General features: G+C 44.6%; 1 protein-coding gene across 1 annotated transcript; it reads right to left on the bottom strand.

Annotated features, from left to right (window-relative positions):
- Positions 1 to 98: 98 nt before the first annotated feature.
- On the bottom strand, positions 99 to 8,880 carry LOC146708793 (zinc finger protein ZXDC). The gene is made up of 10 exons (XM_085455621.1): positions 6,825 to 8,880; positions 6,025 to 6,177; positions 5,416 to 5,494; positions 4,426 to 4,556; positions 4,107 to 4,277; positions 3,099 to 3,880; positions 2,568 to 2,652; positions 2,314 to 2,486; positions 965 to 1,066; positions 99 to 810 (listed from the first exon to the last, which is right to left on the bottom strand). The coding sequence occupies exons 1-10, from the start codon at positions 8,815 to 8,817 to the stop codon at positions 724 to 726; spliced, it is 3,756 nt and encodes a 1,251-aa protein (XP_085311747.1). The 5' UTR covers positions 8,818 to 8,880; the 3' UTR covers positions 99 to 723.
- Positions 8,881 to 12,162: the final 3,282 nt, after the last annotated feature.

Raw genomic sequence — 12,162 nt, 5'->3', positions numbered from 1 at the left:
CTTAACACATTCTGTACAGGGATACTTCCTTACTAAATTAATCTCCCCTTTGTGACATTTAACCGAACAAAGTGAAATGACTGCTACTTCACACGCTCTTCTGATTGTGCTTTGAGTCTTTAATTCTTCTGCGTCTGGCTCTGCCATTCTGTAAACCCGTAGCTATTAATAAATAAACTGAAATCATCATAAGAAGGGAGTTACTCATGTATACAAATGCATGGACAGGCATGTTTTCAACATGGAATTACTGCTGCCATAGAAAAATAAATCTAAGAAAACACAAGAGAAAAGAACAACAAATAAAGCAGGTAACCTGCCGGTGGAGGCGTGCACAGCGTGAAGCATGAGTTCATAAGGCAACTGGAGAATACACAGCGCACTGTGTGTGCATGTGAGTGGCAATGTGGCACTGTGGAACAGACATCATTACTGTTAACACCCACAGAGGACGGAGCAGCCTCTGACACGACTGTGCTCTCAGGCTTTGAATTTGGTACAAACTGGACTTAAAATAATACGGCAACATTCTCAACAAAGAATCCTCTTTTCTTCTTCTCAAGGTGCATTATCTGCTGAATCATGACCACAAACTCCATGGAGCACATGTCCAAAAAGCCCTTCGAGGGTGAGGCAACTGTTTGATGAAATCTATCATCTCATGTAAACTGTGGATGGAGGCCAGCTGCTGATTGACCTCTGACCCCGCAGCAGTATAGGTGGTCACTCCAAGTCCTGAAGGTTGATTGTGCTTCCTGTGAACTGGGAGTTGTCAGAGCCATTGTCGTCCTCTGTAATCACCGAAGACTCCTGTGGAGAAAAGCATCACGGCTCAGTTCTCTAAAGGCTGACGGTGTCACTAATCTGTGGCTATTACAAAGGACAAACAACCGATTCCATAACAGAAAGTCAAAGCACAAATGCAGTCGAATGTCTCTTTAACGACAGAAAAGATTACTCCCACCTGTAAAATGTTGACAGGCAGGTCAACAGTGAGCTGAGAGTGGGAGCTGGAGGGCTGAGAGCTCAACTGGAAGGCCAGGTCTCCATCACTGGCTGGGTCATCCTGCGTGTTCACACATTGATTAGACACTCCAACAACCGCTGTGCATTAGTGGTGCTGTTCAGTGCACAAAAGTACGTGAAAAGAAAAACAGTCCCTAGTTGGATGTTTCTATTCATTTTTTACTAATTTACTAGTTGATCAGACAGGAGAAAGAAATCAGATTAACGGAGATTTCACACTTGGAACTCTGAAACTAAACATACAGTGTTTTATGTGTGGGTGTGGCTAGCATTAGCTGTGCTAGCATTAGCTGTGCTAGCAGCACCAACTTTCATGAGGTCTGTGCAGAATGTTTCTACACTTTTCTCGAGTTATTTTACATCATTCAACTTTTTCCACTTCGGCCGCCACACAGAGACCTTTGCTTCAGGTGTTTCCTGATACTGAGCCGAGGAACTGGGTTTCACTTTCACCAATGTCCTTGTAGCTTCTGGCGTATATAGCCCTGTTCCATTATGGCCTACACAGGTTGGCTCGACATGGTTTTTAGGGTTTTCCATTAGGTGATAGTACCTGTTACCAGGTACTTTTTTTTAGTCATGAAGTGATCTGAAAATGTGACGTCATCAGACTGCATGCCACTGATTGGCTATTCAATGTCATGAGTGTCTCCTTCATGAAAATCAAAAACCGCCAGTTTTGAAACCTGGCAACGAGGGACAAGGCTGCACAAAAACAGCACGGTGGTCCCCAAATGTGACAAAAACCCACAGACAGCAGCAGGTATACCATCGCCAGTCATCCTCCTTTGTTCGTGTGGCATACAAATGATGTCACAGGAGTACAGGCAATTGCTATAAAACGACCCGACGCACATAAGTTGGTACTTGATTGTAATGGGAAACAATAATACAGCTGGTGTTAATGGCACACATTTGACAAAATGGTAAAAACAAGCCTCAGACAGAACAACTCCCTGTAGCCAGTGTTAAACTGGCACTTTAATGAGCTTATGGGATGTTGCTCTGCACTTATACTGTGTTCTTAGTTCCCAAATAGCAACTAATATGTTTTCACGGTACACAAAAGGTCAATTTCACACTGTGCAGTAAAAATGCACGAAAAGGAATTAAAATTCTGTGGAACAAATTCTCATTAAAACAAAGGCAAGCGCCCAGACAGTAGCAGTGGCGAGTTATCCAAATCATGAGCTTATTTGAATCGTAAGTATCACGGTTTGGTCTAGACAGCTTTATGTTTTCTGACCAGGGCAGATTTGCCACCTTCCCCAACTTGTCATATCTCACCTGCAGCAGGTGGATCTGGACATACTGGGCACCGGTGATGGGGTCACGGAGAGTCAGGCCCCCATTCGCTACTGCAGCTCCATCACCATAGCGAGCCCCAGAGGGAGCGAGTGGTCCTGGAGCTGTGGCAGCCTTTGTTCCTTTAGCTTTTCTCTGACCTGAGCTTGAAGTCCCTGGACAAGTCAAAGGAAAGTCTTGTCAGTCTAACAGTTACTGGAGCTTTGGCTAGCATGAAACTAAAGAAAGTAAGTTACCGGAGGAGGCCGAGGGGCCTCTCTGCTTCTTCTTCTTAGCCAGCTGGATGGCTCTGTAGTCAGTCCTAGCCGAGCCCCCACTCTCCTGTCAAGCAAAATGGGAGCATGTTAGGTTTGCACCACCTTTCATCATCTGTCTGTTGACTACTTTCTCTACTGACTGTGATTAATCTTGTTAAATATGTGCCACCACTGAAAAACATTTTGTCAAATAAAAAAGGACATTCATGCAAAGATCCGAAGACTGAAAAACAACAAAGAAAGAAAAAAAACATCTGAGACGATGGCTATATCTTTTTCCATTTCTAGATGAAAGAATGGAGACTGACAATTCATTATCAAAGACCCTTTATATGTCATTGAACTATGAGTCTTTTTTGGTTTTGTTACAGAAAGGTGAGCAGGGTCCTTACCCAACCGGTTACCGTTCGAGATAAAAAGGAAAGCTTGTATGCCTGAAAGTCGCAAATGTATTTTCTGTATCAGCTGTGTTTCGATTGGTTTATTGAATCTGTGAGTATCTATGCTCACCAGGAAACTGCTTGGTGACACAGAACTGAGCTCCGAATCTTTCTGTGGGCTGAAGCTGCTGCTGTGACCAGGAAAGACAAACTGAGTGAGCACTTTTCCTCCCTCCTGGGGTCCCAGCACCTCCACACAACCCAACAGAGTCCCAGCACCTCCTTGGCCACCCACCTCCACCTTAGATGGTGAGCCAAGGAGCTCGGCAACGGGAGCTACAGCCAGGGAGGCTGTGGGTTCCACGCTCAAGGAGCTGGACGAGCTGAGTGGGTGCTGCAGAGTGGGGTCCACAGTGGCACCAGCACCCTGCATAGTAAGGGCAGTGAGGGTTCCCAGCGCCTCTGGGGTAACTGTCTGCACATCGTCCAGGTTAAGGGTGCCTTGTGGGCGCAGGACGTCACTTGCCGTTCCCTCCAGGTTGTGGTGGGGGGTCATGTCGGCATTGGCTGCCAATATAAGAGGGTCCACAGCCTTGGCCATTGTGGTGTTAGTGCTGGTAACAAGTGTAGTTCCCACTGAAGAGGGGTCGATGGTCAGGATGCCAGAGCTGACCAGGGAGAGGTCCATTGTGAACGGGCCATTAGACGTAGCCCCACCAACTGGGATTCCCACTCCAATGCCTGTAGTGGGTGCAGTTCCTCCAGGCACAGAAGAGAACAGAGAGCTGAGGTCCAGGTTTGTCAGCTGGTCGCCCCCAGCAATACCAGATCCTGCAACCGTGGTAGGTGTGGAACTAACGAGCTCATTACTGGGGGTCAGGGTTGGTGTGGTCTCCATCTGACTGAGAACATCTGGGAAGGAAAACAAAACAAAAAACCCCAAGTTAAAAATGAACATCTCAGGAACAACGGCAAGTGGAATAAAAGTTTAAAACTGTTACACAAGAAAGAAGGAACGGTTTCCATCCATCGCCCCACATGGAAACAGAAAACAGTTGGGTGGTGTTTTATAGATGTTCACAGACAGTACGAGACTCGCAGTGCTGGGGAACTTTAAGTCTGCAGAACAATTACTAACCAGGACTGAGGTGGTGATGTTTGAGCATGTGGCTCTTAAGGCTGCTGCGGGACGAGAAGTGTTTGGAGCAGTTGGCCACAGGGCAGCGAGTCCTCAGGGTGCTGGCGTCCTGCTTATGCTTTTTGGAGTGGATGTAGAGGCTGCTACGTGCTGAAAACTTGGCATTACAACCTGAAAAACACAAAGGAGGCACATGTTACTGAAATCAGTCACCATGAAACACTGGTCTTAAGTAAATATTTCAGGGAGAAAATGTGAACATTTGTCTCGTGGAAAATTATTACAGTTTTGTTGTTGTTCCTTTATAAAAGGTTTGTACCTTCTGCATGGCACTGAAAAGGCTTCGTGCCTAGATGGGTAATACTGTGTCCTTTGAGGTGCTCGGCCCGGGTGAAGGACTTCCCACAACCCTCCTCTGAGCAGACAAAGCGCCGATCATCATCATGTTTCCTTATAGACACACACATTTAAAACAAAGTAAGAAAAGTCATAGCACAAAAACAGAATTTCATTTACATTTTGTTACATCAAACTGAAGCTAAACTTAACAAGGAATCAAAGCCTTTCAAAGTCAAACTGCACCAGTAAAACAGAACTGCAGTGACAAGCTCAAGTTCACTAAAACAAAAACAGGCATGTAACAGCAATCACACTTCCTGTAGTGGCAAAACATTCCCACAGACAGCACGGAAGAGGAGGGTGTATGCTGCTTTTCGCAAGGCTCCATTTAGGCATTTTGCTAAGACTGTTTTGGGTATTTGGAGCCAAGGAAGCATATGATGAGAGTTATACCAAGCAACACCCTGTCAATCAAAAGGTAGCCACATCCTACATTATAATAGAGCTTTATTCTATATAACTTGACATAAAACCCTAACATACTAAATGAGTATCAACACTGTAGTGAAGACTCGCAACTAGATGACCTTTACAGAGAAAACTTCACATTTTCATAACCTTGTTCGTTCAAACCTTTATGCAAAGAACACAAAACTAAAATTGACATGGTCAGCTTATCTAACAAGGTTTGTTCTCACCGCACGATGTAGACATTCACTCCCTTTATTCCTTTGATAACTTTGTTAGATGTTATAAAACATTACTTCAGGTTTCTGTTTATTGCCTTTAGGAACATGTAGAAAATACACAAAAGGAAAAGCTGCGTTGCATCAGATCTAGCTATCAGCTATTTTCCATCTGCAGTCGCAGAAAGATACTTTATCAGGAGTTCCTAACAGTAAGTTACACACAAATGGAGTGTGTCCACTATTTTACACCATGATCAAAGCATAAATTAATAAGCACTCACCTTTTATGTCGGAGCAACTTTGACATGCTTGTAAAAGACCAGCCGCAGCCCTCGGAGTCACAGACAAACGGTCTCTCGCCTGGAGAGAGGAAGTTACAAGTTTCATTCCTAATGCTACACTACACCTACTGCTGCAAGGATCCTCACTTCACAAATCTTTTAATGTGAGCTGGATCGAGATTTTTTTGGCCGATTTTCTTTCGGAACGCTAGAGCTGCTGATTGGTTTTGTCCTTCTAAGAACTAAAAGTGACAACATACACACTTATGTTTGTGATTTCTATTTAACTCAATGCTCATAAAAAACAAACAAAAAACACAATTATTGGCCTTTTTAAATAACTTACAGCTATACATATTCCCCACAAAAGCATCAGGTTTACTTGTCACTCCAAGCTCAGAAAGAACTTTTACTCTCTGCATTAGTGTTAATGTTCTGAAGAACAATCACAGCTAATGTGTTTGGATTTGCGGCACTGCAGCTGACTGCTTCACAAAAATGTATTAGGAATAAGCCAGAGTTAATTTAGTAGACTACATGCTGCTTTTTAAAAAATCAACCACAGAAAACAACAGGCCCAGCTGAACCGACCCTTAAATCTCAATTTACCCGTGTGACTCCTCATGTGGATCTTGAGACGACAGGCCTTATCATAGGTCTTGTCACAGCCTGGGTAGGTGCACATGAAGTGGCCAGTTTCTCTGAAGTGAGTGCGATTGTGGGAGAACAGAGCACTGAAGGTGATGAAGGTTTTCTCACAGCCTGCATAGGATAGAAAGACAAACATGTAGGACACCAACGGTACCATAAAGGCGCATTTTATATGTATATACTTTTTCATCATATTCTGTTAAACAGAAACTGTTATAATCATGTACCCTCATACTGAACATAGATCAGTGCATCTACATTTAACTCTTGTGAGACAAAAGCTCAGGATTCAGACTGCTTTTAACACTCACCTTTAAACAGTTTTTTCTACTACTGGTTATAAACGATGTCTGAAGGGATCCAGAATATGGTCATCTGGGAACTTTGGCCCCACCCACCTGCTGCTTTAAGTTTGTTTAGCTAGGGCAGCCACAGAGTTTGTTTAAAACCGGTAGGAGTTAAAACAGCTCGTTTCAGAGGTTGATACTGAGTCCCAGTATCAGATAAATTTGGAATATTTTTGAACTGCAAGACATGCAAAGCTATTCTAGCACAGATAATGAATAGAAATGTGTAGCAGGGAATAAGTAAATGCCCTGTGTTGCTCAAAACACGTCAAACCTTCTGGTAAAGTGCTTCATATCATAGCAGTGATGTTGTGGAGTACCCATCAGCCAATTCCAAGAGCAGAATAAAAAGCTAGAAATTCCAAATAGTTACATAAAAGCACAAAATTCACAGTTTGATGTATGAGTTACCTGGGAATTCACATTTGTGAGGCCTCTGTGGCTCAAAGTGGACCCTCTGATGGTTGGTGAGCCGGGTAGCACTGCGAAACCTCTCGTTGCAGACCTCGCAGGCAAAGGCGTTATCCTGCTCGTGGACTTTGACGTGAGCCTTGAGGTTGTAGACAGTGGTAAAACGCCGCCCACAGCCTTCAAACTGGCACGTATGTGGCCGCTGCTTGTTGTGGGACTGGAGATGCCGCTTCAGCTTGTAGGAGGTGGCAAATGCCCAGCCGCAGCCTTCCACAGTGCACTGATATGGACGTGGGTCCTCAGCATGGTTTAGGAGGTGAACCTTGAGTTTCTGTCGTGTGTCAAATGTGGAGGGGCAGCCTGGTTCTGGGCAGTCAAAGGTGGACACGGTGTCTTTCTTGGACCTGATTACTGGTACAGAGTGACACTCTTCATTGTCACAGCCAGCTACAGCGGCTTCGGGAGGAGGAGGGCCCATATCTGCTTCTGTTACTGCACATAGTGACCCTGCCTCCTGCTTGGCACAGGAGTCCAGTGAAGTACCTAGCTCTGACAGGGAGCAGTCATCCACCAGAGCCAGCTCTGAGTCGCTGACAGACAAACCAGGTGTGGGCTCTTCCTGGTGGCTGGAACTGGCTACTGCCAGTGTGCTGATCTTCCCGATCGATTTAGTACCACTGTCATAGTTGAGGAGAACAATATCTTCATGATCTTTCATTCCTAAGTGCTCCTTTAAGCTAACCATGTCATCCTCCTTATGTACATAGCCCTCGGGTGGGGCAGCAAGAGTTAGTACCCCGTTTTCAATAGTCACTATGATGCTTTGGTTGTTTATCGTGATAGTTCCGGAAAATGTTTCGCTAGCAGGCGGACTTGTGGAGGCCGTGACCGGGGTTGTACTGCCCTGCGCCGCCGCTGAATCTGTACCAAAGTCCGATGTGTCCATGGCTTCCACGATCCCCGCAGTCCCTGAAATCAAGGTACTGCTCTCGTCAACGCGAGGCTGCGACGAGAGCTCCCTGACCAGTTTACCTTCGCTGCTTTCGGTGCACATCTGGCCACAAATCCTATCGCCATATTTGTTTGTCAAAACAACGTCTTCGACGGTGGGGTGGTAGGCAGTCTGTTTAACGTTACCCGCCGCGGGATTATCGTTCAGTAAATTGAAAACATGCTCAGGTTTCAAGCCCTGTGTATCGAGGCAGTTCAAAGTGTCATTAGATTCACATGAAACAACGTTACTGCGGTTTCCAGCCTCCATGGGGCCACAGGGACTTGCTTTGGAACACTGCTTTTTACCTTTCATTTGATCGCCATCCTCAGGCACATCCGGGCGCTGTTTACTTGTCTCGCCGCTGCCTTCGTCTTGAACGACATTAAAAAGAACATAAAACTCCTGGGTGGTTTGTTCCGCCAGGTTTACCGTGCTCAAGTTCCCCAGCGCCGCAGCGCTATGGCTGGCTACTGAGGGCTGTTTGCAGGAGCCGTCCTCACGCTGCTGCCGTAAAACTGGAAACGTTGGTTGCCGCTGCGGCATCGGTTCCTCTTCCCCTTCAAAGAGAGGCAGCGCCATTTGCATTACAACATCCCCGCTTTCTAATCCGTATTTCCAGGCTGTCTTGACAAACTCCTGTGAAGCTAGTAGGGCACTGAGCTCATTTTCCTTCTCCGGGTTCACGTTATGAAATCCCACGCCCGGTCTGTTACCCGGCAAATTGCTTTTAAGCGTAGTTTGCGGTGCGCTGACAGGCGAACAAGCCACCTCGCTGCCATTTTCCGCCAGTAGGCGAAACGGCGATGTTCTCGGCCTAGTGTTGTTGTTGTTGTCGCTGTGTAGCTCAAGCGACTCCAGCAGCACTTCCGCTTCATTTTCGCTGGAAATAAAATGAGGTATTGACCCCGTTGCCGATCGATGTGGAGACGAAATGCTTCTGTGTAGGGCGCCATGTTGAGACTGAATGTTTTGGGCATCAGAAAGCCCCTGGATTTCCATCTTGGTATCCCTGTAGCAGCGACACGGGAAAAGGCCCGCCCTACTAAATGGATATGATCCATGGAGCCACTACACGGTTTCCAGTGGGCCTAGTGTTGCGTTCAGGGGCAGTATTGAAATTTCAACTTAGGGGTGGATGAACCAACAAGCTTTGGTAGTTAGCAACTACCAAAGCTTTGTCAAGGTCGATAGAACTTCTCTTCAGTTTTCTGCACAGAAGCCTTACATTTAAGAAAACGAATAAAGCCACAGCTGATAGCTAAACTTACAGTCTGCTATTAACAGAGGGACAACCAAATGTCTTTGGGTCAAAAAGTGCAATATATACTGCTGCCCTTAAATGTAATGGTTTGAACCACGAGGAGTACCTGAAGGCAGCAAGAATATGCCATAGTGAAATTGTGATGTGGATAGTGTAGTATTGGATATTTGTGCGGATTGGTTATTATCAATAATACATTTAAGATAACCATTCTACACTATTTATTTATTTTTAACTGAAAAGTGAATCCAAAACTTGGGAAATTCCCGTTTCCAGTTTGGTACAGTTTTTAGTTCGTATTTCTTCCACTAAGTGGCAGTGTAGCAGTATAAAACAACATTTTTCTCCTAAGAGAAAACATTACAGACCTGTTCTGATCAATTTGTGTATATTCTTTTAGTTTTTTGACACACATGGACGACCTAACATCGCCCCCAAAATGAAGCCAAAATGGCCCCTGGTGTCTGGCTGGTCATAAACCCCGCCTCCTCCACGTTAGCATGGTTTATTTCATTATCAGTAGTTCACATCAGGCTGATTTGTGTTCAAGTGGTCTCCTTTCTCATAAGTTTGATTCTAATTACTAACATAATGCTGTTAAATTGGGGTATAACGTCATCATGACCGCTTTGACTGGCAGCTGCGATCAGGGAGAGGTTTGCATATGTCTGTTCTGCAATGGCAGATAGATCAGGGATGCTGAGAGGAGGTCCACTCTCAAAATCCACACCGACTGTTTCAAACTGTATTTAAATACATTTAAAAAGCACCAATAACTCAAAGGTAAATATTATACTGGATAAAGTGCTAGTCTATTTTTTTTGTCTTTTCTTAAAATAAGCAGTTCATATGCCAGCTGTTGGCAGAACTGTAGAACTGAAAAAAAAAATGTAAGAGCAGAACTTACTTTCAGATTTGAGGGATAGACTTTACATTTCATGTTTTGTGATGATTCTGTTCTCGTTTTTATTACAGAAAGCTGCCCTCAGACCTCAGCACCGCCCAGTGACAACAGACAAATCATCCTGTATGTTCACTGTTTGTAGAAACTCCAAAATTAACTTATGAAAAAAGTCTAAAGTACCACATGATGTGAAAGTTGCAGCTTTTTAAAGACAAAAAATCAAATCAAAGGGATTAATCATCCATATAACAGTTTCACTATATAGGAGCATAAACACTACCTCAGTTGTTTTTTCAGAGAGCTGCTGATCTCAGACCTTCACAGCTTCTCTTTTAACACTGAATGTACTCAATTGGTTCCTTAGTCTACCTTAAATGTCACATATATTGACCGTTACCTGCACCGTCACATAGTGCATATTTACACTACCCAGCTGGTTGTGGATTGTGCTTCTGGCACACCAGAGTGTCTCTTATTTGATAATTAAAGATTTGGCAACCCTAGCTCGGGGTTAGAGCTTATCCCAGCTATCATTGGGTGAGAGGAGGGGTACACACTGGACAGGTCACCAGTCTGCTGCAGAGCTAATACAGAGAGACAGACAACCATTCTCACTCATATTTATACCTATGGGTAATTTAGAATCCCTATTTAACCTAACCTCAGTAACTGCACGTCTTTGGACTGTGGGAGGAAGCCGGACTACCTGGAGAGAACCCACATTTAATATGTTCGTTTAAAACGTAATGTAGACTCTGATCAAGGGACAAGATTTGAGAATCATCCACTGGGCTAATAATGTTTATTTTCCCTTTAAAAAAACATGAACAGTACAAATAAAACAGCATGTTAAGTCACTGCTATCTTTTCCCCCTTCTTTCAGCTGCTCCCTTTAATGTTCGCCACAGTGGATCATTTGTCTCCATCTCACCCTATACCCAGCATCCTAATCTGTCACACCAACTGTTTGCGTGTCCTCCATCCCTAAATCCACTCTGTGTTCTTATTTCTTCCATATCCACTATCTCTTCTTTGCACAAGTCCAGATGATCTGAGCCTGCCTCGCTAACTATGACTCCAAAGTTGGTGCCCTCTGACCAGTTGGTGGTGGTCAGAGGGCCCGGTGGCGCCAGTGTCCGGCAGCCTCGCCTCTGTCAGTGCGCCCCAGGGTGGCTGTGGCTACAATGTAGCTGCCATCACCAGTGTGTGAATGTGTGGATGACTGGATGTGTAAAGCGCTTTGGGGTCCATAGGGACTAAGTAAAGTGCTATATAAATACAGGCCATTTACCATTTACCTTTCCAAAACACTCTACCTGAGCCGTCCTTCTCTATACTCTTGGTCTGGTCACTCCCACTGAAAATCTTAGCATCCTCAGTGCTGCCTCCTCCAGCTTCACCTTCACCATCTCCAAACCACACATAGCCGGTCTCACTACTGTCTAGTAAACGTTCCCTTTCACTCTTGCCATAGTGCTGCTCACTTACTGTAACTTGTCTTCTTCGCATTTAGCTTCAAAAACTTTTTTCCGTAGCTTAAAGTCCGTTGCCTTCTTCATTCCTCCACAGGTATATCATCGGCACCCTTCCACTCTAATCTTCGTTACTAATCCTCTGCACTTCCTAATTCACTAACTGTCTGACATTTGTCCTCTTCTCTCTCAATTTCTCTATTCATCAACTCATCAAGGCACTCCTCCCATATTCTCAGCACACTCTTATTATATTTCTGTCTCCATGCTTAATCACTCTAACCTGCTGCACATCCTTTCTAACTTCATCTCTCTGCCTAGCAAATGATGCATCACCACCATCTCTTTGTCCTCTTTCTTATGCTCAGAGGAAACACGTGCCGCTTTTGGGCAGTTTCTCTCACCACTTTAGCTGTACTTTCCCAGTCATCTGAATATTCTTCCCTACCTTCCTGAGCCTGTTTTAACTCACCACTAAACTCTGCAAAGCATTCTTCCTTCTTCACTTCCTCCATTTAATCCTTGCCACTGCATTCACTCACTTCTTCTTCATGATTTCATGATTTCCTAGACAATTTCTGACATCCGCCCATTAGTTTCCAGCTTCAAGTTCATGATCCTGTCTGACATTCAACTCCATAGCACTCCTTCAAGATTCCCCGTTCTCCATTTCATTTCCTATCTGCACTGTAGTAATAGAGTTTGAA

This window comes from Copadichromis virginalis, linkage group LG5 (genome assembly GCF_057382275.1).
Source record: "Copadichromis virginalis isolate Kocher_CV1m ecotype Utaka linkage group LG5, C_Virginalis_male_GT1.1, whole genome shotgun sequence".
Taxonomy (NCBI): Eukaryota; Metazoa; Chordata; class Actinopteri; order Cichliformes; family Cichlidae; genus Copadichromis; species Copadichromis virginalis.
Note: the sequence above shows the minus strand (reverse complement) of the source record. Positions and strands in the feature narration are given on the sequence as shown.

What these genes read in the sequence shown, in the direction of transcription:
- LOC146708793 (XM_085455621.1), bottom strand. Translation starts at nt 8,817, where the DNA reads ATGGAAATCCAGGGGCTTTCTGATGCCCAAAACATTCAGTCTCAACAT. An exon ending in TTTTCAGTGCCATGCAGAAG is followed by an intron (nt 4,278 to 4,425) that starts GTACAAACCTTT and finishes TGTGTTTTTCAG; the next exon opens with GTTGTAATGCCAAGTTTTCA. An exon ending in AGGCCCCTCGGCCTCCTCCG is followed by an intron (nt 2,487 to 2,567) that starts GTAACTTACTTT and finishes TGACTTGTCCAG; the next exon opens with GGACTTCAAGCTCAGGTCAG.